Source organism: Labrus bergylta, chromosome 8 (genome assembly GCF_963930695.1).
Source record: "Labrus bergylta chromosome 8, fLabBer1.1, whole genome shotgun sequence".
NCBI classification, from domain to species: Eukaryota; Metazoa; Chordata; class Actinopteri; order Labriformes; family Labridae; genus Labrus; species Labrus bergylta.
Genome location: NC_089202.1, coordinates 32034621 through 32057695, shown reverse-complemented (window position 1 = coordinate 32057695; position 23075 = coordinate 32034621). Strand labels below are relative to the sequence as shown.

Below are 23075 nucleotides of genomic sequence, written 5' to 3'. Positions count from 1 at the left end.
CCTTCACAAGCTGCTGCTTCAGTCTGGCTGCATCATGGTCACCTACAGGAACACCACAGAAACTCAATCAAAGTACTTCACTGTATTTATCAGAGGATGTACTGTATGCAAAGTAAAACAAAATTAGCTGTAATTCCTCAAAAAGGTTTGAGACTGCTTTGTTATTTGAGAGCACAGATTGTTTCTTTTCCCTTCTCTCTGTTTGCCTGTACATGACCTTTCAGTGCTGTAGAAGATGCTACAGTAAATCCTGGATCAGCTGTGTGGATGGTGTGACTGTGTGCTAAAGCTTTGTTAAAGTTGTCACACACATACTCATATGCCTTTGGAGAGTAAAAGTGCAGTGTGGTGGCAAACTGCTTATAAAGTATAAAATAGTATTTTATTGATGAGGTGCCCCAATCAAAGCATCCTACAGAGTATCAGCAGCTTTAGAGGGAGGAGAAATCCCAGTTTAAAATATAATGTTGACCAAAAGAGGGAAATATGAAGACATAAATGTTGATGTTGAAATTGTTTTGAATACAGAGGCTGTGAATGTTCAGTTTTCTTTGGCTAACACAACAACAGCCTGTAGTTTAATCCTGCTGTTTCTCTTCGTTAACGATTATTGAAGCGAAATCAAAAATAAATGCATGACATTTAAAACATATTAACATGTGTGGGGGAAAACGTGATCTTTATGTCTTCTTTGATTGAGCCTCTGTCTCCTCCTGACTACAATAACAGCAGCATGTTGTGTGTAACACTGGTCTCCTGCATTAACACCTTCCTTTCAAAGGTGATAAATACAGACACCGTCACAGTCACCTCAATGTTTGTCAGGTTTTGTCAATATGATCAACTTGTTGAATTGGTCGTGTGTGGAAGCCAATGCAGAACATTTCTGCATTCCTGTTTACTTTCACTCCTTGTCCCGTCCATTATTTTTACAGTCTATGGTTCAAACCCTCACGTCTCTGCAGCAGTGCCTCTGAGCCAAACGCTAAACACAAAGCCTCTCCCAGCATGCACTGCTTCCTGTTTCCCTCCTGATGAATGGCGTGATTGTCCTCAGCTCCAACAGCTCCGGGGGTTAATAAAACTGATTTGTGCGTCGGCTGCTTTGATCTCACATGAAGTGTGTTCATTTGGTCACATTGTGATAGTGAAGCTCTGACGGCAGCAGCAGGCGGACCCGGACTCAGAGGAGGAGACCTGCAGCTCCTCATACGACCTTAAATATCTCCTCGTTGTTCTGCGTCCATCATAATAAAGAATCATTATTGTTGCCTTGACAACAATCTCTGTTGTCGGTTGTAAGCTGTGATGCTTCCTCTGGAAGTCTGCGCTGATCTTTGTTTCAGATCTGTTTTCCACTTTGAGGTTTGTATTTTTTTTAGATTTCTTTTAAACATGTTGACCATCAGACCGGACTAAAGAGGTCCACATGAGATCACAATAACCATCTGATCGTCTCTTCGCACTGAACCCTGCACGACTCCTCTTCCTCCTCAGTACTTTAAAGGCAGAGTTGGTAGCTTTCAAAAACTAGCATGATTTTGAAAGTAGCATTCCCTCTGTGCTCTGTCTGCCCCCCCCCCCCCCCCCCTTCTTTGCTCCCTCTAAAGCCACGCCCCCTCACTCACATGCGCAGAGCGCCGTCTCTCCAGAAGTGGACCTCAGCTCATTGCTTTGAGTGTGGGCTCGTGCACGCCAGGGGTGACAGGGAGGCGTGTGATTGGTTCATCAGATTGGTACCTTGTTGCAGACATTGGTTGAAGTTTTTACAGACTTACAAACTGATACAGATGATGGATTTTCTTTGTTCCTTTTTCAGAGAACATGAGTTATTAAGAAGTGTTTCTGGAGGAAATGACCAACCCTGACTTTAACGTGCGCACAGAAAAGTGTATCTGTTAAAGGTCACATATTCTCCTCTTCTTCTTCTTCAGTTTAAATAAGTCTCAGAGCTCCTCAAAACATGTGTGTGAAGTTTCTTGTTCTAAATCCACTCTGATCCTGTATTTGATTATGTCTATAAACCCCTCTATTTCAGCCCTGCTCAGAACAGGCTGTTTCTGTGTCTGTACCTTTAAATATGTAAATAAGCTGTGTCTGACCACGCCCCCTCTCGGGAAGGGGGCGTGGTCATGTTGACATGTTTTACCAAACATATGTGAAGTATCTTTGCAGAAGGCTGTGAGAGCAGTCGGAACAATGAAGATGCAGAAAATATTGCTGACACTCGCACTCGGGCATCGTGTCCACCTGGCGTTTGGATCTGAGCGCCAGCGTCTTTTTCCAATTGTTTTAAATGAGTAGAGAGCGCCTGGAGAAAAAGCACAGTGACCTGCACCTTTCTTCTGAGCGCTCCGCCTTTTTCCTGCGGCCGCTCTGAGCGCTCAAGTTGAAAATCTTTTAACTTTTCAGAAAGGCGATGTTTGCATCACCGCCGCTCTTTTCCACATGTTACATTATTATGTTCCTCGTAGTTTAGTCTCCTACAGGTCGTGTCTCGTACCCACATCCTCCTCGCTCTGCGTCTGATCAGGAAATAAACGATCTCAAATATAAAGCATGCAGTAAAAAGTAACGGAGCAGTGTCGCTCATACAGCGGCCGTTACTCGAGTGGTCCTGAGCGCACAGTCAGCGCTTTTCTGCCCGGAAAAAAAACCCCTCCGTCGATAACTCGCAGCAGAGACGCTTCACAACGCCTTCTCATACGTTCAGCCTGTGTTCATGAAGATATCAGGAGGCTTGATCGTCCTCTCAGCTTCTGATGAGACAGGAAGTTGGGAAATCCAGAATATTGGGGAGGTGACCTTTAAAAGTCTTTTTTGTTCCTGTTTTGAGTCGAGGTCGGTGGTTGTTTGATGTCAGGGTGTCTGTGGTCGTGTGGTCGCTGAAACAGAAGAGGAAATGTAGATCCTCGTCTCTCCTTCTTTTGTATTTACACTCTATGCTCGTGTTGAAGCTTGTTGTTGATTCTTATTAGAATTCCTGAGAATGAGCTGACGTTACCTGTGAGGCTCACGGGGGAGGCGAGGGTTTCCAGAGTTCTGCTGCAGTAAAACACTTTATTGTTCACAGATACAAAAACACCAAAACAAATTATATCATGCAGAGAAACGTGGGAGCTCAGAGGACTTCAGTCAGAAACTTTAAAAGAGAGATTTCTTTGCATCTGGTGGTCTGGACTTGGGACTAGACCTTTGACTTATTAATCTTAGGTCTTGCTTTTCACTTGAGACTTACAGGTCTTGACTCGGGACTAGACTTGGACTTGTCTTGAGATTTGACTTGAGATTTACTGGTCTTGACTTAATGATGGCCTTGACTTCTTTTTGTTTATTCAGAGCCTGACTTTGGGCATGCTCGTCTTGACTTTGGACTTGAATGCGGACCTGTTGGTTTTGACTTGGGACTAAAGACTTAAACTTGTTTGTCATGACTTGGGACTTGACTTGTGACTTGGTTTTTGTCTCTAGGTTTGACTGTCCCTTTTTACGGTATTGTCCTTAATTGACTTTCAATATGATTTTAGGACTCATTGGTATTGAGTTGGGACTTGTTTGGATGGACTTGACTTCTGACTTGTTGTTAGCATGTTGGTATATGCTTTAGGCTTCACTGTCCCTTTTGAAGGTGTTGTCCTTTATTGACTTTCTATTTGATTTCAGACTCATTGGTTTGGACTTGGGACTTGTTTGGATGGACTTGGGACTCGACATATTGACAGATGAACTGAGTACAGTAGTTGTTGTGAAAGTACCTCTTGGTTGTCTCACTTCTTTTTTCCTGCTCTGTGTGACTTGTTCTTTGAAGCCCCGCCCCCGTGTGTGTGTGTGTGTGTGTGTGTGTGTGTGTGTGTGTGTGTGTGTGTGTGTGTGTGTTTTCCTGCTGTGTTTGCAGACTTCAGGCTGACTGCTCGCTCACTGAAGCAGCTCTCTCTCTCTCTCTCTCTCTCCCTCGTTCTCGGCTATAAATACACAAGTCTTTGCCGAGTCTCTACAGCTGTATTGACATCTCAACCTGGACGACTCGCAGACCCACGCGCCGCTGCTGCCCGTACTCACTTCCTGTCACAGCGGCTGGATTTTCACACTGCGAGGAGGTCGCTGCCTGAGGGGTTTCTTTGTTTTCTCAGTTCCTCCTGCAGAGTGTTTCTGGTTCCAGAGGAGAGTTTGTTTGACTCGATCGAGTGTGTTTTGGAAAGAGCAGCAATGGGAGACTTTTGGGGAGATATTGTCAGTCTGAGAGTTTCCAGAGCCGTGTCCCTGGTGAGTATCTGCTGTTCGTGTCTCACTCTTTAAGACTGACTGTGTGAGGTTTACACTCTGGTAAACTTTGGGTACTTGTAGATACCACATATTTGAAAACCCTGCACTCTGCATTTTTTATATTATTATTCTTATTATTATTATATCATGTACTAAAACTTAAAAAACAGATTGTCACTTTTTTAACCCCATGGCAAAAGAGGGAGAGATTGCACCAATACTTTGACAATACTTTTTCAACTTTTCGTTTTTTTTTTTAAAGGTTTATTTTTGGGCTTTTTGGGCCTTTTTATTAGAGAGATAGGACAGTGGATAGAGAGAGAGAGAGGGGAACAACCTGCAGGAAGGGAGCCACAGGTTGGATTTGAACCTGGGCCGCCCACTTGGAAGACTACAGCTTCCATACATGGGTCGTACCAAACCACTGATGCACCAGTGCCCCACCACCTTTTAAAAAAACAAAAAAAAGAACCACAATCTTTGTTTGTTGGAAAGCACAGGTGAAGAGAGAGAGGAAACATAGGGAGGAGAGAGATACACAGTAAAGGGCCGAGGCTGGATTCGAACCCAGCCGCTGCACTGGCAACCGCAAAGGAGGACTGTTTCCTCCGGGGAATAACCAGTAGGCTACCCAGAGCCCCAGTCTTTGTTATTTTATTGACTGATGGTTTATTTTTGGATTTTTATGCCTGAGACAGAGGACAGTGGACAGAGTCAGAAACGTGGGATAGAGAGAGAATGACAAGCAGGAAACTTGGAGGGCTAACCCCCGCACGAGCGTGGGGGGGATGACCATGGCTAGATTCAAACCCACGCCCGCTGCGACGAGGATTATTGCCTCCATACATGGAGCGAGACGTATAACCACTAGGCTATCGGGCGCCCCAGCCTCTGTTATTTTAATGATTAATGGAAACAAAAAGTACCAAAACTTAATCAAAAATAACCTACAGATCTTCAGTCATCATTTTGACCAAAGAGAGAGAGACAAGGTTGTGTGACTTGCACAAAGACGTTGGCAACTAGGCGAGGTCAACAACATCTTCCATACTTAGTTTTTTTCAAGGTTTATTTTTGGGGCTCTTTATTATTAGTGAGAGAGGAGACAGTGGACAGAGAGAGAGAGAGGATGAGGAACGACAAGCAGGAAAGGAGACACAGGCTGAACCCAGACCCGGGCCGCCCGCTTGGAGCACTCTTTTTTTTTTTTTTTTTTTAAGATTTATTTTTTGGCTTTTTGTGCCTTTAATATAGAGATAGGACAGAGAGAGTAGGGAATGACATGCGGGAAAGTAGCCATTGGCTGGATTTGAACCTGGGCCGCCCGCTTGGAAGACCATAGCCTCCATACGTGGGGCACGTGCACAAACCACTGCCACCAGTGGTTTTTATTTTTTCATACTTTATTAATCCCTGAGGGAAATTCTTCTTTTAAAGTGTTATTAGAGACATGCTTCTCAGACACAAAGCTGTTAAGGTTGGGGATTTGATGCCTTGCTCAGGAGCACCTCCTCAGCAGTTCTCAGAAAGTCCCCTGGCACCTCTCCAGCTACCAAACAAACTTCCATACTACGGTCCACAGCGAGACTTGTACCTACAGATTGAGCTACTGCCGCCCCAGTCTCGGTACATGGGGTGCACGCACCCACCACCACACTACTATGGCCCCCCATCTTCAATACTTTTTGCCACCACTTGTTTTTAACCCTCTTCCATCATTATGGACATTTTAGTCCATTTGGTCAAATGTCTCCTCTTCATCTGTCCATCATTTTGTCTGTTAGTACACACATGTTTTATAAGAAAGTTTGTCTCTTGACACATTTTGGAATGAACATTTTAATGTTTTTAAAAAGATCAATAGAACACTGAAACATGTTTACAACCCTCTGAAGTCACTAAGGACAAAAATGTCCACTTACAAAATACTGATATAAAAATAGAACAGATTGATATTTCTCTGCATAAATCTCTTAAACAACTTCAGCGCTGCTCAAAACTATCAAACATTCAATCAGTTTTAGGAATTTAACCCTTTAAATGCCAGTTTGATTACATGATTCTTTTTGAGCAGGGCTGAAGTTATTTAAGAGATTTATACAGATAAAAGTAGAAAAAAATATCAATCTGTTCTTTTTTTATAGCAGTTTTTTGGAAGTGGACATGTTTGTCCTTAGTGACTTCAGAGGGTTTTAAATTAAACTGATGCCTGAGGGTAGAAACTTACCAAAGCTTAAACACAATCCCTTTCAGCCAAAGAGACGGTCGATTTGCACAAATACATGGGAAACGTATTGGTACAGAAACAGGTTAAAGACTTGTTTTTGAGAGAGAGAGAGATTTTTAATACGAGATTTCGACTGTGTGCAGGCGTTAACCTGCAACGTTTGGAAATTCAAAAGAAGAAATGGCACAATATTTGGGCGTGTTGGACTTCAGGTCAGATCTGTGTGACTTCTCAGAGTGTGTAATCAGAACAAGTCACAGGTTGTGTTTGGTGGTAATGAGTGCACACAGAGGGTCTTTAAACTCAACATGAGGGACGTGTTGGACCTCATCACGAAACATTTAAGGAAATGAGTTAAACAGGAAACAGCTCGATGATAGGTGGAGAGTAAGTGAACCCACACGAGAGAGAGAGAGAGAGACTTTTTTATTCAAATACACACCGTGTAAGTTTTTATCACAGAGAGGCATCTGTTGTTTATCTTTAACTCATAACTGTGGTTACACAGTTTAGTCCTCTGGAAACTTCTCTCATCACACATTAAGGAAACATGCAGCAGTCAGTATGTTCTCCTTCTTACTTGTTTTGACCAGAGAAGTATTCCACATCAATAAATCATGAAGTGTGTCCTGTGTAAATGTGTCTCTGAGTCCTGACTGTCTACAATGAGGGAGAAGCTCGAGTCCCGCTGGCTGTGTTGTTGTCAGAGCCGTGTTTACATGGACGGGACGGCCGGCTCCTCCCCTTGTGTATAAAAGCTGTTTTAGTCAAGAACTAGAGAGAAGAAGAAGAACATACTCACTGATTATTTGGATGTTAGTAAGAGTTTTTAGATCACGCTCATTCTGTGTCAGTTTACATGAAATGCTAAGCTACGAGCTAACTAAAGAGCGCTAACATTAGCATGCTAACACAACAATGTGAAGCTACGAGCTGACTAAAGAGCGCTAACATTAGCATGCTAACACAACAATGTGAAGCTACGAGCTGACTGAAGAGCGCTAACATTAGCATGCTAACACAACAATGTGAAGCTACGAGCTGACTGAAGAGCGCTAACATTAGCATGCTAACACAACAATGTGAAGCTACGAGCTGACTACAGAGCGCTAACATTAGCATGCTAACACAACAATGTGAAGCTACGAGCTAACTAAAGAGCGCTAACATTAGCATGCTAACACAACAACGTGAAGCTACGAGCTGACTGAAGAGCGCTAACATTAGCATGCTAACACAACAACGTGAAGCTACGAGCTGACTAAAGAGCGCTAACATTAGCATGCTAACACAACAACGTGAAGCTACGAGCTGACTGAAGAGCGCTAACATTAGCATGCTAACACAACAATGTGAAGCTACAAGCTGACTGAAGAGTGCTAACATTAGCATGCCAACACAACAATGTGAAGCTACGAGCTGACTAAAGAGCGCTAACATTAGCATGCTAACACAACAACGTGAAGCTACGAGCTGACTAAAGAGCGCTAACATTAGCATGCTAACACAACAACGTGAAGCTACGAGCTGACTGAAGAGCGCTAACATTAGCATGCTAACACAACAATGTGAAGCTACAAGCTGACTGAAGAGCGCTAACATTAGCATGCTAACACAACAACGTGAAGCTACGAGCTGACTAAAGAGCGCTAACATTAGCATGCTAACACAACAACGTGAAGCTACGAGCTGACTAAAGAGCGCTAACATTAGCACGCTAACACAACAATGTGAAGCTACGAGCTGACTGAAGAGCGCTAACATTAGCACGCTAACACAACAATGTGAAGCTACGAGCTGACTGAAGAGCGCTAACATTAGCATGCTAACACAACAATGTGAAGCTACGAGCTGACTAAAGAGCGCTAACATTAGCACGCTAACACAACAATGTGAAGCTACGAGCTGACTAAAGAGCGCTAACATTAGCACGCTAACACAACAATGTGAAGCTACGAGCTGACTGAAGAGCGCTAACATTAGCACGCTAACACAACAATGTGAAGCTACGAGCTGACTGAAGAGCGCTAACATTAGCACGCTAACACAACAATGTGAAGCTACGAGCTGACTGAAGAGCGCTAACATTAGCATGCTAACACAACAATGTGAAGCTACGAGCTGACTAAAGAGCGCTAACATTAGCACGCTAACACAACAATGTGAAGCTACGAGCTGACTGAAGAGCGCTAACATTAGCATGCTAACAACAATGCAGCACACGGGATCGCAGCTCGAGCAGAGGACAGTTTGTCCACCTCTTGGTGTTTAATTATGATGCGTTTTAATTGATAACTCCTTCATGTGAAAGTGAGTGGGGGGGGGGTTGGAGGTGTGTCTCTGGAGGCTTCAGTATGGAGGAGGCGTGGCCTAACATGCTGGAGCTCATGTACTGGATCAGAAAGTGTCACGTTCTTCATTTAATTATCCAGTATCGACTTGTTCTGTTCCTTCTGAACGCTCAGAGAGAGAGAGAGAGAGAGAGAGAGAGAGAGAGAGAGAGAGAGAGAGAGAGAGAGAGAGAGAGAGAGAGAGTGTGGGCCTTTGAGCTCACAGTCACAGCAGAGTAACAACCAACCAGCATGTAGTAGCACTTCCTGTTTCACACATATCTCACTTTGTGTGTTGTCATGTGTGTGTCTGTACACGATAGACACTGAGATCATATTTCCTCCATCTTGTTTGTTTTTCTGTCTGTCTGTCTCCTCCAGCTGTCAGAGCACTTCCTGTTTACATCAGCCGTGACATCATGTTGTGGATGTGGGCGGGGCCAGAGAGCTGCAGAGCTCGATGTAGATAAAGTTTTAACAGGAGGAAGATACCGTACATTAATGTGGTCGATGAAAGAGTGAACGAGATGTGTGCAGGAAGAGTCAGGGAGGGAAAGTGAAGCCTGACATCCATGAAAACATAAAAATGATTTAAAATATTTAAAAGGAAACAGAAGAGGTCAGCTTCTGTGATAAATACAAATATGTTAATTTAATAAATCTGAAAGCTGCTTCCTGACCAATAAGAAGACCTTTCTGTTTGTTCTACAGGGAAACGATGAGGAGGCCGTGCTCGACCAGGGGAAGACCAGCTCCACCCTCAACACCAACTTTGAGAAGGAGGAACTGGAGAGTGAGTCTCTGTTAGCACCAGATTCATCCAAGATGACTTGAATGAACCCGGCCTAAAGGCCTTTTTTTCATCCTTAATTATCCCATGTTAAAAAATAAAAACGTCTCATGTTACTTCAGTCGTCTTTGTGTAAGCTTCTGTTTTGTTTTGACTTCTTTTAATAAATGGATTTCATAAAGTTTACCTGGTAATGTGTGTTCACTTCCCTCCAGGTCACAGGGCCGTGTACGTCGGCGTGCACGTCCCTCTGGGCCGACAGAGTCGAAGACGGCACCGCCACCGAGGACACCGACATCACCGCAAACGACGGGACCGGGAGGACCGGGAGGACGGCCGAGAGTCGCCCTCAAACGGTTTGTATCGCTCTCCTCAGTGTGTGCGTGATGACATCAACCCGAGTTACTGATAGAAGCAGCTGATCCATATTTACAATTTCATCGGCGCCTCTTTTGAACTCGGTTAATCTTAACTCATATTTTTACCTGGAGGTTCAACGAGCTGAAACTGAAATAAAAAACAAGTCAAAATAAAAGATTGATGTGATTCTGTCCCTGCAGACACGCCGTCTCAGAGAGTCCAGTTCATCCTCGGGACGGAGGACGGAGACGAGGAGCACGTCCCCCACGACCTCTTCACCGAGCTGGACGAGCTCGCCTTCAGGGATGGAGACTTCACAGAGTGGAAGGAGACCGCCAGGTGAGGACACACTCTTTGTTTACATTCAGATTGTTGAGGATTAAAGGCCTCAGTCACATCTTTGTCTTCTGTTTGTAATAACTTCACTTTGTTTACATAGCTCATCCCTCGCTCGGTGAGTCGGATTAACCTGTTTTTATTCAGGAGTCCTTCATAACTCCTGTGGGACTGACGGGGATCAGAACACACGTCTTTTCATGCCTCAAACATTTCAGGACTCAAACTGATCCGAGCAGCTCGGTGGAATCAGGAAGAAGAAATTATGCTTTTTTTTTCCCTTAATACTTTATTGCACGCTGTTTTACTACATTAGAAATGATGCTTTTATTTTGAAAAACGACCTGCAACAAAACAGAGAACTCCTGTTTTAGTGATAATCCTGCTGAGTCTGTGAGGTGTGACCCGTGGTCGTTGTGTTTCAGGTGGCTGAAGTTTGAGGAGGACGTGGAGGACGGAGGTGAGCGATGGAGTAAACCGTACGTGGCCACGCTGTCGCTCCACAGTCTCTTCGAGCTGCGGTCGTGCATCCTGAACGGCACCGTGCTGCTCGACATGAGAGCCAACACAATCGAGGAGATCGCAGGTCAATGCGGTTTTTAATGTATTCACGGTGTTTGTAATGAATCAATATATTGGTGATTTTTTTGGGGGAATTTAGACAAAACTGAGGTTGTTGTTTTTGGAGCAAAGTTGGAGCGACTACGAGTCAGCAATCAGCTTCAGTCAGTAAGACTTAAAACCACAAACCAGGCAAGAAATCTGGGAGTAGTGATGGACTCAGACCTCAATTTCAAAAGCCACATTAAGACAATTACAAAATCAGCCTACTATCACCTGAAGAACACATCAAGAATTAGAGGACTTATGTCCCAGCAGGACCTGGAAAAATGTGTCCATGCTTTTATCTTCAGTCGTCTTGATTACTGCAACAGTGTCTTTACAGGTCTGCCTAAAACATCAGTCAGACAACTGCAGCTGATCCAGAACGCTGCTGCTAGAGTCCTCACCTAAACCAAGAAAATGGATCACATCAGTCCAGTTCTGAGGTCTTTACACTGGCTCCCAGTCTGTCAGAGAATAGACTTTAAAATCATGGTGCTGGGTTATAAAGCGCTTAATGGTTTAGGGCCAAAATACATCAGTGACCTCCTGACTGATTAGGAACCATCCAGACCGCTCAGGTGGTCTGGGACAGGTCTGCTCTCTGTCCCCAGAGTCAGAACCAAACATGGAGAAGCAGCGTTCAGCTTCTATGCTCCTTATATCTGGATCGAACTCCCAGAAAACTGCAGGTCTGCTGAAACTCTCAGCTCTTTTAAATCCAGGTTGAAGACTCACCTGTTTACAGCCTTTCATTAAACAGCTTTAATAAGATTTTAAACTTTAACTCTGCACTGTAACTTTGAACTCTTTTTATAGTTTTACTTTATTTATTTCAATTCATTTCATTTGAATTATTATTTTTTGAACATATTTTCAGATTTAATAATTTCAGTGATATTTTTAAATGTTCTATTTTAATGTTTCTTTTCTTTCCTCTGTCATGATGCTTTTCATATCTTGTGTGAAGCACTTTGAATTGCCTTGCTGTTGAAATGTGCCACATAAATAAACTTGCCTTACAACAAATAACATCGTCTACTGACACCAGATTATTTTCTGATGTGCGGACCACCGAGGGGTGCCTCGTTGCGTCCGTGCTTTGTAGCGTGTTAGCTAACCGCTCTTCTCCCCGTGTAGATATGGTGATCGACAGCATGCTGGTGTCAGGCCAGCTGGAGGAGGACGGTCGGGAGAAGGTGAGGGAGGCCATGTTGAGACGCCATCACCATCAGAATGAGAAGAAGCTGAGCAACAGGATCCCGCTGGTCCGCTCGTTCGCTGACATCGGCAAGAAACACTCGGACCCTCATCTACTGGAACGCAACGGTGAGACCACGGCGCTCTCTGGGCGTTAATGATATTTAAAGCACGATGTCATCGTTGTGGCTGACGGTGCTCGCGGTTTGGGCGAGTTTACGATTTAGAGTCCAACATCTAAAAACAGCTCAGGAGAGAAATGGAGTCAGAAAATCCCTGAAAAAAAACTCAACCAGAGATTACCAGAGTCTGATGAGGATTTGATCTCAGCTGCGTTCTGATTGGATGTTTGTTCTCACCTGAGTGCACCTGTTCGGAGCTATGAAACTGTTGATTAACGTTTAATATCCGCAGTGAGTCTCGAGGAACGTTCCCCGTCTGGTGCGCTTCCTGTCGGGTCAGCACTGACTTGCAGCAGCTGCAGAGTCAGCGAGTTTTAACATCCAGGATGCTCAGACGATCACTGATCCAGGAAGTGAAGCAGAGATTACATGTGTTCATGTGCTGAAGCTCACAGGTTTAAAACTGTGAAGTTCAGACAAACAGGAAGGAGTCAGAGAGCGTGACGGCTAACGATGCTTCTTTCATTAAAGTTTAACCTGCAGAGGAAACACGATGACAAAGTGTCAGCTGGATACTTCAGGGTCACACAGTTCAGATTTTTCCAAGTCATCTGCTAATGCTAGCACTAGCTTGATGCTAAATGGGGTCATCATCATTTCCAAAGCAGCGGCAGAAACTCAGTGTGTGTGGACCTCGGGTTGGGAACCTGAGGGTCGCCGCTTCATGTATTGAAGTCGGTGTTGTGCGAGGTCACTTGGTGAGTATTGCCTCGGTGCCCTCCATCACTGAACAGCAGGTGAAGTTTGTGAATGTGTGTAAACCAGAGTTTCCCCTAAAACAAAGGCTTCTCTCAAACTGTTTGATTGGAGTGTTTGAGCTTCAAACACAAATAAACATTTAAACCACAGACTGTCTGTGAGAGGTGGACTCGGCTGTTTGAACGTTTTAAAGCTTCAAATCTGAGAGTCTGTGTTTTTGTTTTTGGGATGAAGTGACCACACATGGACGACACGATGGAGACACATTGCTAAGTCTCTATTGTAGTTAGCATCTTGTAGCCCCGCCCCTAACTCCTCCCCTCTTCCTGGTCTCTTTGACTCTAAATGGAACATGAAGTAAACACCTGACACGTCAGCAGATGTGTGCATCATGTTATCTTCCCTCAGCTTGTTATGTCTTTCTGTTTAGAGTGTAACTTCACTTCCTGTCGCTGCAGGTCTGCTGGCGTCCCCTCACTCAGCTCCGGGAAACCTCGACAACAACAAGAACGGCGAGAGTCGTATCAACGGAGGCAGCCGAGAGAACAGCACGGTGGACTTCAGCAAGGTGAAAACTGCTCTCTGCCCGTTTCTGTTTCTAATATGGAGGCCGCCATCGACGAGCTTCATAAAGCCCACCTCAGAAACCTGAAGTGTGACATCACTCAGACCTGTGACATCACTCAGACCTGTGACATCACTCAGACCTGTGACATCACTCAGACCTGGTCCATGTTTGAACCGTCTATCCTGCAGACAAAGAGCGTCGCCTGCTGAAGGCTCTGCACAGGAAACTGGGCTTTGGCGCCCTCTAAAGGTTTCTGTCTGTAACTGCAGTTATTATGAGGGCAGGGAATCTGTCTCGATTCAAAAGATTCTGGATTCATTGATCCATGGATCTAGTTATGAATTAGTTCAAACTTCAGCATCTTCTCCAGTCATCTGTGAGACTGGCTGAATTTCTTGTTGCTCTATTTGGCATTCTACTGAGTTACAAAGCTAGCTTTAGCACTTAGCAGGGAGTGACTGATTAGCCCCCAATAAAATAAATAAAAACAAGTTTTGGATCGAGTTTTGGAAGTTATGAATCGAGTTTAAATCTTACAAGAGAAGAATCTTGATTTTTAAATGTCTTTTTTTCCCACCTCTAGTTATTACACCTCGTCACAGACGATGTGCATTTGGCAGAGCAGTGTTTGTTGTTTTTTATTCAGATTTATTTTTGTGACTTTATTGTAGAGACAGGACAGTGGATAGAGTCTGAAATCAGAGAGAGAGAGAGGACAGTGGATAGAGTCAGAAACCAGAGAGAGAGAGAGAGGACAGTGGATAGAGTCAGAAACCAGAGAGAGAGAGAGGACAGTGGATAGAGTCTGAAACCAGAGAGAGAGAGGACAGTGGATAGAGTCAGAAACCAGAGAGAGAGGACAGTGGATAGAGTCAGAAACCAGAGAGAGAGAGGACAGTGGATAGAGTCTGAAATCAGAGAGAGAGAGAGGACAGTGGATAGAGTCAGAAACCAGAGAGAGAGGACAGTGGATAGAGTCAGAAACCAGAGAGAGAGGACAGTGGATAGAGTCAGAAACCAGAGAGAGAGGACAGTGGATAGAGTCAGAAACCAGAGAGAGAGGACAGTGGATAGAGTCTGAAACCAGAGAGAGAGAGAGGACAGTGGATAGAGTCAGAAACCAGAGAGAGAGGACAGTGGATAGAGTCAGAAACCAGAGAGAGAGGACAGTGGATAGAGTCAGAAACCAGAGAGAGAGGACAGTGGATAGAGTCAGAAACCAGAGAGAGAGGACAGTGGATAGAGTCAGAAACCAGAGAGAGAGAGAGGACAGTGGATAGAGTCAGAAACCAGAGAGAGAGAGAGAGGACAGTGGATAGAGTCAGAAACCAGAGAGAGAGAGAGAGGACAGTGGATAGAGTCAGAAACCAGAGAGAGAGAGGACAGTGGATAGAGTCAGAAACCAGAGAGAGAGAGGACAGTGGATAGAGTCTGAAACCAGAGAGAGAGAGAGGACAGTGGATAGAGTCTGAAACCAGAGAGAGAGAGGACAGTGGATAGAGTCTGAAACCAGAGAGAGAGAGAGGACAGTGGATAGAGTCTGAAACCAGAGAGAGAGAGAGGACAGTGGATAGAGTCAGAAACCAGAGAGAGAGGACAGTGGATAGAGTCTGAAACCAGAGAGAGAGAGAGGACAGTGGATAGAGTCTGAAACCAGAGAGAGAGAGGACAGTGGATAGAGTCAGAAACCAGAGAGAGAGAGAGGACAGTGGATAGAGTCAGAAACCAGAGAGAGAGAGAGGACAGTGGATAGAGTCTGAAACCAGAGAGAGAGAGAGGACAGTGGATAGAGTCTGAAACCAGAGAGAGAGAGAGGACAGTGGATAGAGTCTGAAACCAGAGAGAGAGAGGACAGTGGATAGAGTCAGAAACCAGAGAGAGAGAGAGGACAGTGGATAGAGTCAGAAACCAGAGAGAGAGAGAGAGGACAGTGGATAGAGTCTGAAACCAGAGAGAGAGGACAGTGGATAGAGTCTGAAACCAGAGAGAGAGAGAGGACAGTGGATAGAGTCTGAAACCAGAGAGAGAGGACAGTGGATAGAGTCTGAAACCAGAGAGAGGACAGTGGATAGAGTCTGAAATCAGAGAGAGAGAGGACAGTGGATAGAGTCTGAAACCAGAGAGGACAGTGGATAGAGTCAGAAACCAGAGAGAGAGAGGACACTGGATAGAGTCAGAAACCAGAGAGAGAGGGGACAGTGGATAGAGTCAGAAACCAGAGAGAGGACAGTGGATAGAGTCAGAAACCAGAGAGAGAGAGAGAGGACAGTGGATAGAGTCTGAAACCAGAGAGAGAGAGGACAGTGGATAGAGTCAGAAACCAGAGAGAGAGAGAGGACAGTGGATAGAGTCTGAAATCAGAGAGAGAGAGGACAGTGGATAGAGTCAGAAACCAGAGAGGACAGTGGATAGAGTCAGAAACCAGAGAGAGAGAGGACACTGGATAGAGTCAGAAACCAGAGAGAGAGAGAGGACAGTGGATAGAGTCTGAAATCAGAGAGAGAGGGGACAGTGGATAGAGTCAGAAACCAGAGAGAGGACAGTGGATAGAGTCTGAAATCAGAGAGAGAGAGGACAGTGGATAGAGTCTGAAACCAGAGAGGACAGTGGATAGAGTCAGAAACCAGAGAGAGAGAGGACACTGGATAGAGTCAGAAACCAGAGAGAGAGGGGACAGTGGATAGAGTCAGAAACCAGAGAGAGGACAGTGGATAGAGTCAGAAACCAGAGAGAGAGAGGACAGTGGATAGAGTCAGAAACCAGAGAGAGAGAGAGGACAGTGGATAGAGTCTGAAATCAGAGAGAGAGAGGACAGTGGATAGAGTCTGAAACCAGAGAGAGAGAGGACAGTGGATAGAGTCTGAAACCAGAGAGAGAGGGGACAGTGGATAGAGTCAGAAACCAGAGAGAGAGAGGACAGTGGATAGAGTCAGAAACCAGAGAGAGAGAGAGAGGACAGTGGATAGAGTCTGAAACCAGAGAGAGAGGACAGTGGATAGAGTCTGAAATCAGAGAGAGAGAGGACAGTGGATAGAGTCTGAAACCAGAGAGAGAGAGGACAGTGGATAGAGTCTGAAACCAGAGAGAGAGAGGACAGTGGATAGAGTCTGAAACCAGAGAGAGAGAGAGGACAGTGGATAGAGTCAGAAACCAGAGAGAGAGAGAGAGGACAGTGGATAGAGTCAGAAACCAGAGAGAGAGAGAGAGAGGACAGTGGATAGAGTCTGAAACCAGAGAGAGAGAGAGAGAGAGGACAGTGGATAGAGTCTGAAACCAGAGAGAGAGAGAGGACAGTGGATAGAGTCTGAAACCAGAGAGAGAGAGGACAGTGGATAGAGTCTGAAACCAGAGAGAGAGAGGACAGTGGATAGAGTCTGAAACCAGAGAGAGAGAGGACAGTGGATAGAGTCTGAAACCAGAGAGAGAGAGGACAGTGGATAGAGTCAGAAACCAGAGAGAGAGAGAGGACAGTGGATAGAGTCAGAAACCAGAGAGAGAGAGAGGACAGTGGATAGAGTCTGAAACCAGAGAGAGAGGACAGTGGATAGAGTCTGAAACCAGAGAGAGAGGACAGTGGATAGAGTCTGAAACCAGAGAGAGAGAGAGGACAGTGGATAGAGTCTGAAACCAGAGAGAGAGAGAGGACAGTGGATAGAGTCTGAAACCAGAGAGAGAGAGAGGACAGTGGATAGAGTCTGAAATCAGAGAGAGAGAGAGGACAGTGGATAGAGTCAGAAACCAGAGAGAGAGAGAGGACAGTGGATAGAGTCTGAAACCAGAGAGAGAGAGAGGACAGTGGATAGAGTCAGAAACCAGAGAGAGAGAGAGGACAGTGGATAGAGTCAGAAACCAGAGAGAGAGAGAGGACAGTGGATAGAGTCTGAAACCAGAGAGAGAGAGAGGACAGTGGATAGAGTCTGAAACCAGAGAGAGAGAGGACAGTGGATAGAGTCAGAAACCAGAGAGAGAGAGAGGACAGTGGATAGAGTCAGAAACCAGAGAGAGAGAGGACAGTGGATAGAGTCAGAAACCAGAGAGAGAGAGAGAGGACAGTGGATAGAGTCTGAAACCAGAGAGAGAGGACAGTGGATAGAGTCTGAAATCAGAGAGAGAGAGGACAGTGGATAGAGTCTGAAACCAGAGAGAGAGGACAGTGGATAGAGTCTGAAACCAGAGAGAGAGAGGACAGTGGATAGAGTCTGAAACCAGAGAGAGAGAGGACAGTGGATAGAGTCTGAAACCAGAGAGAGAGAGAGGACAGTGGATAGAGTCAGAAACCAGAGAGAGAGAGAGAGGACAGTGGATAGAGTCAGAAACCAGAGAGAGAGAGAGAGAGGACAGTGGATAGAGTCTGAAACCAGAGAGAGAGAGAGAGAGAGGACAGTGGATAGAGTCTGAAACCAGAGAGAGAGAGAGGACAGTGGATAGAGTCTGAAACCAGAGAGAGAGAGGACAGTGGATAGAGTCTGAAACCAGAGAGAGAGAGGACAGTGGATAGAGTCAGAAACCAGAGAGAGAGAGAGGACAGTGGATAGAGTCAGAAACCAGAGAGAGAGAGAGGACAGTGGATAGAGTCTGAAACCAGAGAGAGAGGACAGTGGATAGAGTCTGAAACCAGAGAGAGAGGACAGTGGATAGAGTCTGAAACCAGAGAGAGAGAGAGGACAGTGGATAGAGTCTGAAACCAGAGAGAGAGAGAGGACAGTGGATAGAGTCTGAAACCAGAGAGAGAGAGAGGACAGTGGATAGAGTCTGAAATCAGAGAGAGAGAGAGGACAGTGGATAGAGTCAGAAACCAGAGAGAGAGAGAGGACAGTGGATAGAGTCTGAAACCAGAGAGAGAGAGAGGACAGTGGATAGAGTCAGAAACCAGAGAGAGAGAGAGGACAGTGGATAGAGTCTGAAACCAGAGAGAGAGGACAGTGGATAGAGTCTGAAACCAGAGAGAGAGAGGACAGTGGATAGAGTCTGAAACCAGAGAGAGAGAGGACAGTGGATAGAGTCTGAAACCAGAGAGAGAGAGAGGACAGTGGATAGAGTCAGAAACCAGAGAGAGAGAGAGAGGACAGTGGATAGAGTCAGAAACCAGAGAGAGAGAGAGAGAGGACAGTGGATAGAGTCTGAAACCAGAGAGAGAGAGAGAGAGAGGACAGTGGATAGAGTCTGAAACCAGAGAGAGAGAGAGGACAGTGGATAGAGTCTGAAACCAGAGAGAGAGAGAGGACAGTGGATAGAGTCTGAAACCAGAGAGAGAGAGGACAGTGGATAGAGTCTGAAACCAGAGAGAGAGAGGACAGTGGATAGAGTCTGAAACCAGAGAGAGAGAGGACAGTGGATAGAGTCTGAAACCAGAGAGAGAGAGAGGACAGTGGATAGAGTCAGAAACCAGAGAGAGAGAGAGGACAGTGGATAGAGTCAGAAACCAGAGAGAGAGGACAGTGGATAGAGTCTGAAACCAGAGAGAGAGGACAGTGGATAGAGTCTGAAACCAGAGAGAGAGAGAGGACAGTGGATAGAGTCTGAAACCAGAGAGAGAGAGAGGACAGTGGATAGAGTCTGAAACCAGAGAGAGAGAGAGGACAGTGGATAGAGTCTGAAATCAGAGAGAGAGAGAGGACAGTGGATAGAGTCAGAAACCAGAGAGAGAGAGAGGACAGTGGATAGAGTCTGAAACCAGAGAGAGAGAGAGGACAGTGGATAGAGTCAGAAACCAGAGAGAGAGAGAGGACAGTGGATAGAGTCTGAAACCAGAGAGAGAGAGAGGACAGTGGATAGAGTCTGAAACCAGAGAGAGAGAGGACAGTGGATAGAGTCAGAAACCAGAGAGAGAGAGAGAGGACAGTGGATAGAGTCTGAAATCAGAGAGAGTAGGGAATGACATGCGGGAAAGGAGCAACAGGTTGGATTTGAACCTGGGCCGCCCGCTTGGAGGACTACAGCCTTCATACATGGGGCGCGCGCTCTAACCACTGAGTCACCAGCGCCCCAACAGAGCAGCGTTGTTAGAGACCAAAGAAGACTCGACTGACGAGGATCAGCAATATTATTGGAATTCTGAATTTGATATACTCTCTGCAGTCCTCAGGAAGTGCCCTGGCTCCTCTCCAGCTACCAGACCAGCTTCCATATTGTGGTCTGCATCAAGACTTGAACCGGTTCCCAACCCTAAGTCCCTACTGACTGAGCCACTGTTGCCAGATTTTGCACAAATCTGACGTCTGCATCTCGTCTACAGCTCGTTGCAGGCGACTTTTTGGTGTCAGATGGATTTATTGATTTATTCGTATGAAACCTGAGACAGAACTCGGGTTAGACGACTTCCTGCAGCCGCTAAAGGATACAGGCTAATGCTACGTCTCAATCTGTTCTGAATTATATCTGCAGGGATGTAGCGGAGAGAACTCCCATGATTCCCCGCCAGCCTCTACATGATCTTTTGTTTTTGTTTTGATTGCGAGCCCCCTGGTGGTGGAAGCTGCATACTGCAGGTTTAAGGATGCAGCAGATTACAACTCTTCATCAGAGTGATCTTTGACATCTGAAGTCCTCTGTGTGTTTATTTTTTGAACCCGGTTTCCCAGAAACCCTGTGTTCAGGAAACAAAGTCACCTCAAGTCAGATTACAGAAAGAACTCAGAAAGTAAAAAGACTGAAATAGAAAAGTTTTTATTTAAAATCTTTGAAAATGAAATGTGACTTGATTCATAAAAGAAAAGGTGTTTTTTTCTTTAGTCATGTGACTTTGACAATCAGCCAATGAGACGCCGTGTTCGTGTTTTGGACGATGACTTGTTTTGTTGTTTTCAGCAGGACTGCGACTGTGTTTGTTTGATGCCGACGGCCGGCAGAAGGCCCGCTGTAAGTCTGCTCGCCTGTCAATCACTGGCTGTGGACCAATCAGAGAGCTCTCTCTGTGCTGTGGTTGTTCTTGGTGCTGCATGTCGTCGTTCAGTGGCGTCAGCTGTTCTCTGTGTTTGATGTGAAGATGTTTTGTGAACGATCATCAGGCTGTGGTTGGATCTGTTGTCTTGATTTTGTTGTTATCGTTTTTCTGGATTTGTCGACGACATTTGTGTCTTGAACAAAATAAAAAAATTCTGTGTGAAATCAACAGGTGCACGACGGTGTGGTTACCTGAAACCAAAGTGACTCACCTGAGCTGTTTTATTAAAAAGGAGTGTGTGTGTGTGTGTGTGTGTGTGTCTCAGGTGGACATGAACTTCATGAAGAAGATTCCTCAGGGTGCAGAGGCCTCTAACGTGCTGGTGGGTGAAGTCGACTTCCTGGATCGACCGATCATCGCCTTCGTTCGTCTCGCCCCCGCCATGCTGCTGACCGGCCTCACCGAGGTCCCCGTGCCCACCAGGTGAACCCCACACACACACACACACACACACACACACACACACGCTGTTCTCAATCAGAGCTCTTTTTTTTGCTCTTCCTTTAATATCTGGTGAAACTTTCTTCTCTACATGACGCTGCTGATGATTAATCAGTGACTCTCTGTCTTCTCGTGCGTTCAGGTTTCTCTTCCTGCTGCTCGGCCCGTTTGGAAAAGGTCCTCAGTACCACGAGATCGGACGCTCCATGGCCACTCTGATGACCGACGAGGTGAGAACTTAAAATCAAAGCTCCAGGTTTAGAGTTTGGAGTTAAAGGTGTGTTGATTATTCTGTTAATGGACTCCATCACTCACTCTCTCTCTTTCTCTCTCTGGTAGATTTTCCACGATGTCGCCTACAAGGCAAAGGACCGGAACGACCTGCTGTCAGGGATCGATGAGTTCCTGGATCAGGTCACCGTGCTTCCTCCAGGCGAGTGGGACCCCACCATCCGCATCGAACCCCCAAAGAGCGTCCCGTCTCAGGTGAGTTTACCATGAGACCTGCATCCTGTCAAACAGAGAAGATCTCTGTTGTGCATCCTGTCAGACGGAGTAGATCTCTGATGTGCATCCTGTCAGACGGAGTAGATCTCTGATGTGCATCCTGTCAGACGGAGTAGATCTCTGATGTGCATCCTGTCAGACGGAGTAGATCTCTGTTGTGCATCCTGTCAGACGGAGTAGATCTCTGTTGTGCATCCTGTCAGACGGAGTAGATCTCTGATGTGCATCCTGTCAGACGGAGTAGATCTCTGTTGTGCATCCTGTCAGACGGAGTAGATCTCTGTTGTGCATCCTGTCAGACGGAGTAGATCTCTGATGTGCATCCTGTCAGACGGAGTAGATCTCTGTTGTGCATCCTGTCAGACGGAGTAGATCTCTGTTGTGCATCCTGTCAGACGGAGTAGATCTCTGTTGTGCATCCTGTCAGACGGAGTAGATCTCTGATGTGCATCCTGTCAGACGGAGTAGATCTCTGATGTGCATCCTGTCAGACGGAGTAGATCTCTGATGTGCATCCTGTCAGATAGAGGATCTTTGACATGAAATAAATCCATGTTCTCTCAGACCTGAGATCTTTCCTCTGTGTCTCTAACCCTCTCTGTCTCTCTGAGCAGGAGAAGAGGAAGATGGCGTCTGCCCCCAATGGCTCCACCCACGGCTGTGACACAATAAAGGAGGCGGAGCATCAAACGGACCAGAGCTGCAGAGAACAGGAAGGTAAGTCATGTTTTTTCAAATATTGTTTTTATCTGCATCAAATGATTGAGACTGAGGAAAGTAACTTCCTCTGGAGTGAAATATGACCTCCGTTTCTCTGTCAGGATCTTTGGCGGTTTGGTGAACGACGTTCGGAGGAAAGCGCCGTTCTTTTGGAGCGACATCAAAGACGCGTTCAGCCTGCAGTGTTTGGCGTCCGTCCTCTTCCTGTACTGCGCCTGCATGTCGCCCGTCATCACGTTCGGAGGTCTGTTGGGCGAAGCTACCAAAGGAAACATAGTAAGAACCAGAGAGACCGGATGATACCACCAGGAACTGGTTTCCTCTTAAAGGGACAGTACAACATTCAGGAACTGTTACTGTCACTGGCAGCGCTGTAAAAATCTCCTCCCTCTCCCTCTCTCTCTCTCTCTCTCTCTCTCTCTCTCTCTCTCCCTCTCTCTCCCCCTGCTCTCTCTCCCTCTCTCTCTCACTCCCCTTGCTCTCTCTCTCCCCCTGCTCTCTCTCCCTCTCTCTCTCTCTCCCCCTGCTCTCTCTCCCCCTGCTCTCTCTCTCTCTCTCTCTCTCTCTCTCCCCTTGCTCTCTCTCCCTCTCCCTCTCTCTCCCCTTGCTCTCTCTCCCTCTCTCCCCTTGCTCTCTCTCTCCCCCTGCTCTCTCTCCCTCTCTCTCTCTCTCCCCTTGCTCTCTCTCTCCCCCTGCTCTCTCTCTCTCCCTCTCTCTCTCTCTCTCTCTCCCCTTGCCTCTCCTGCTCTCTCTCTCTCCCTCTCTCTCTCTCTCTCTCTCTCTCTCCCCTTGCTCTCTCTCCCTCTCTCTCCCCCTGCTCTCTCTCTCTCTCGCTCTCTCGCTCTCTCTCTCTCTCCCTGCTCTCTCGCTCTCTCTCTCTCTCCCCTGCTCTCGCTCTTTCTCTCT

The 23075-nt window shown here is 46.0% G+C and overlaps 1 protein-coding gene across 1 annotated transcript in view; it reads left to right on the top strand.

The window, feature by feature from the left end:
• Window positions 1–3901: 3901 nt before the first annotated feature.
• LOC110002257 (sodium bicarbonate cotransporter 3) overlaps window positions 3902–23075 on the top strand; it is a 35570-nt gene continuing 16396 nt past the window's right edge. Inside the window, 13 exon segments of the mRNA XM_065957961.1 lie at window positions 3902–4263; window positions 9532–9613; window positions 9826–9966; window positions 10171–10309; window positions 10732–10892; window positions 12050–12238; window positions 13449–13558; window positions 20767–20924; window positions 21085–21172; window positions 21282–21428; window positions 22064–22135; window positions 22138–22166; window positions 22271–22466. Of these exon segments, the coding sequence (XP_065814033.1) occupies window positions 4207–4263; window positions 9532–9613; window positions 9826–9966; window positions 10171–10309; window positions 10732–10892; window positions 12050–12238; window positions 13449–13558; window positions 20767–20924; window positions 21085–21172; window positions 21282–21428; window positions 22064–22135; window positions 22138–22166; window positions 22271–22466 (1569 nt within the window). The 5' untranslated portion in view covers window positions 3902–4206.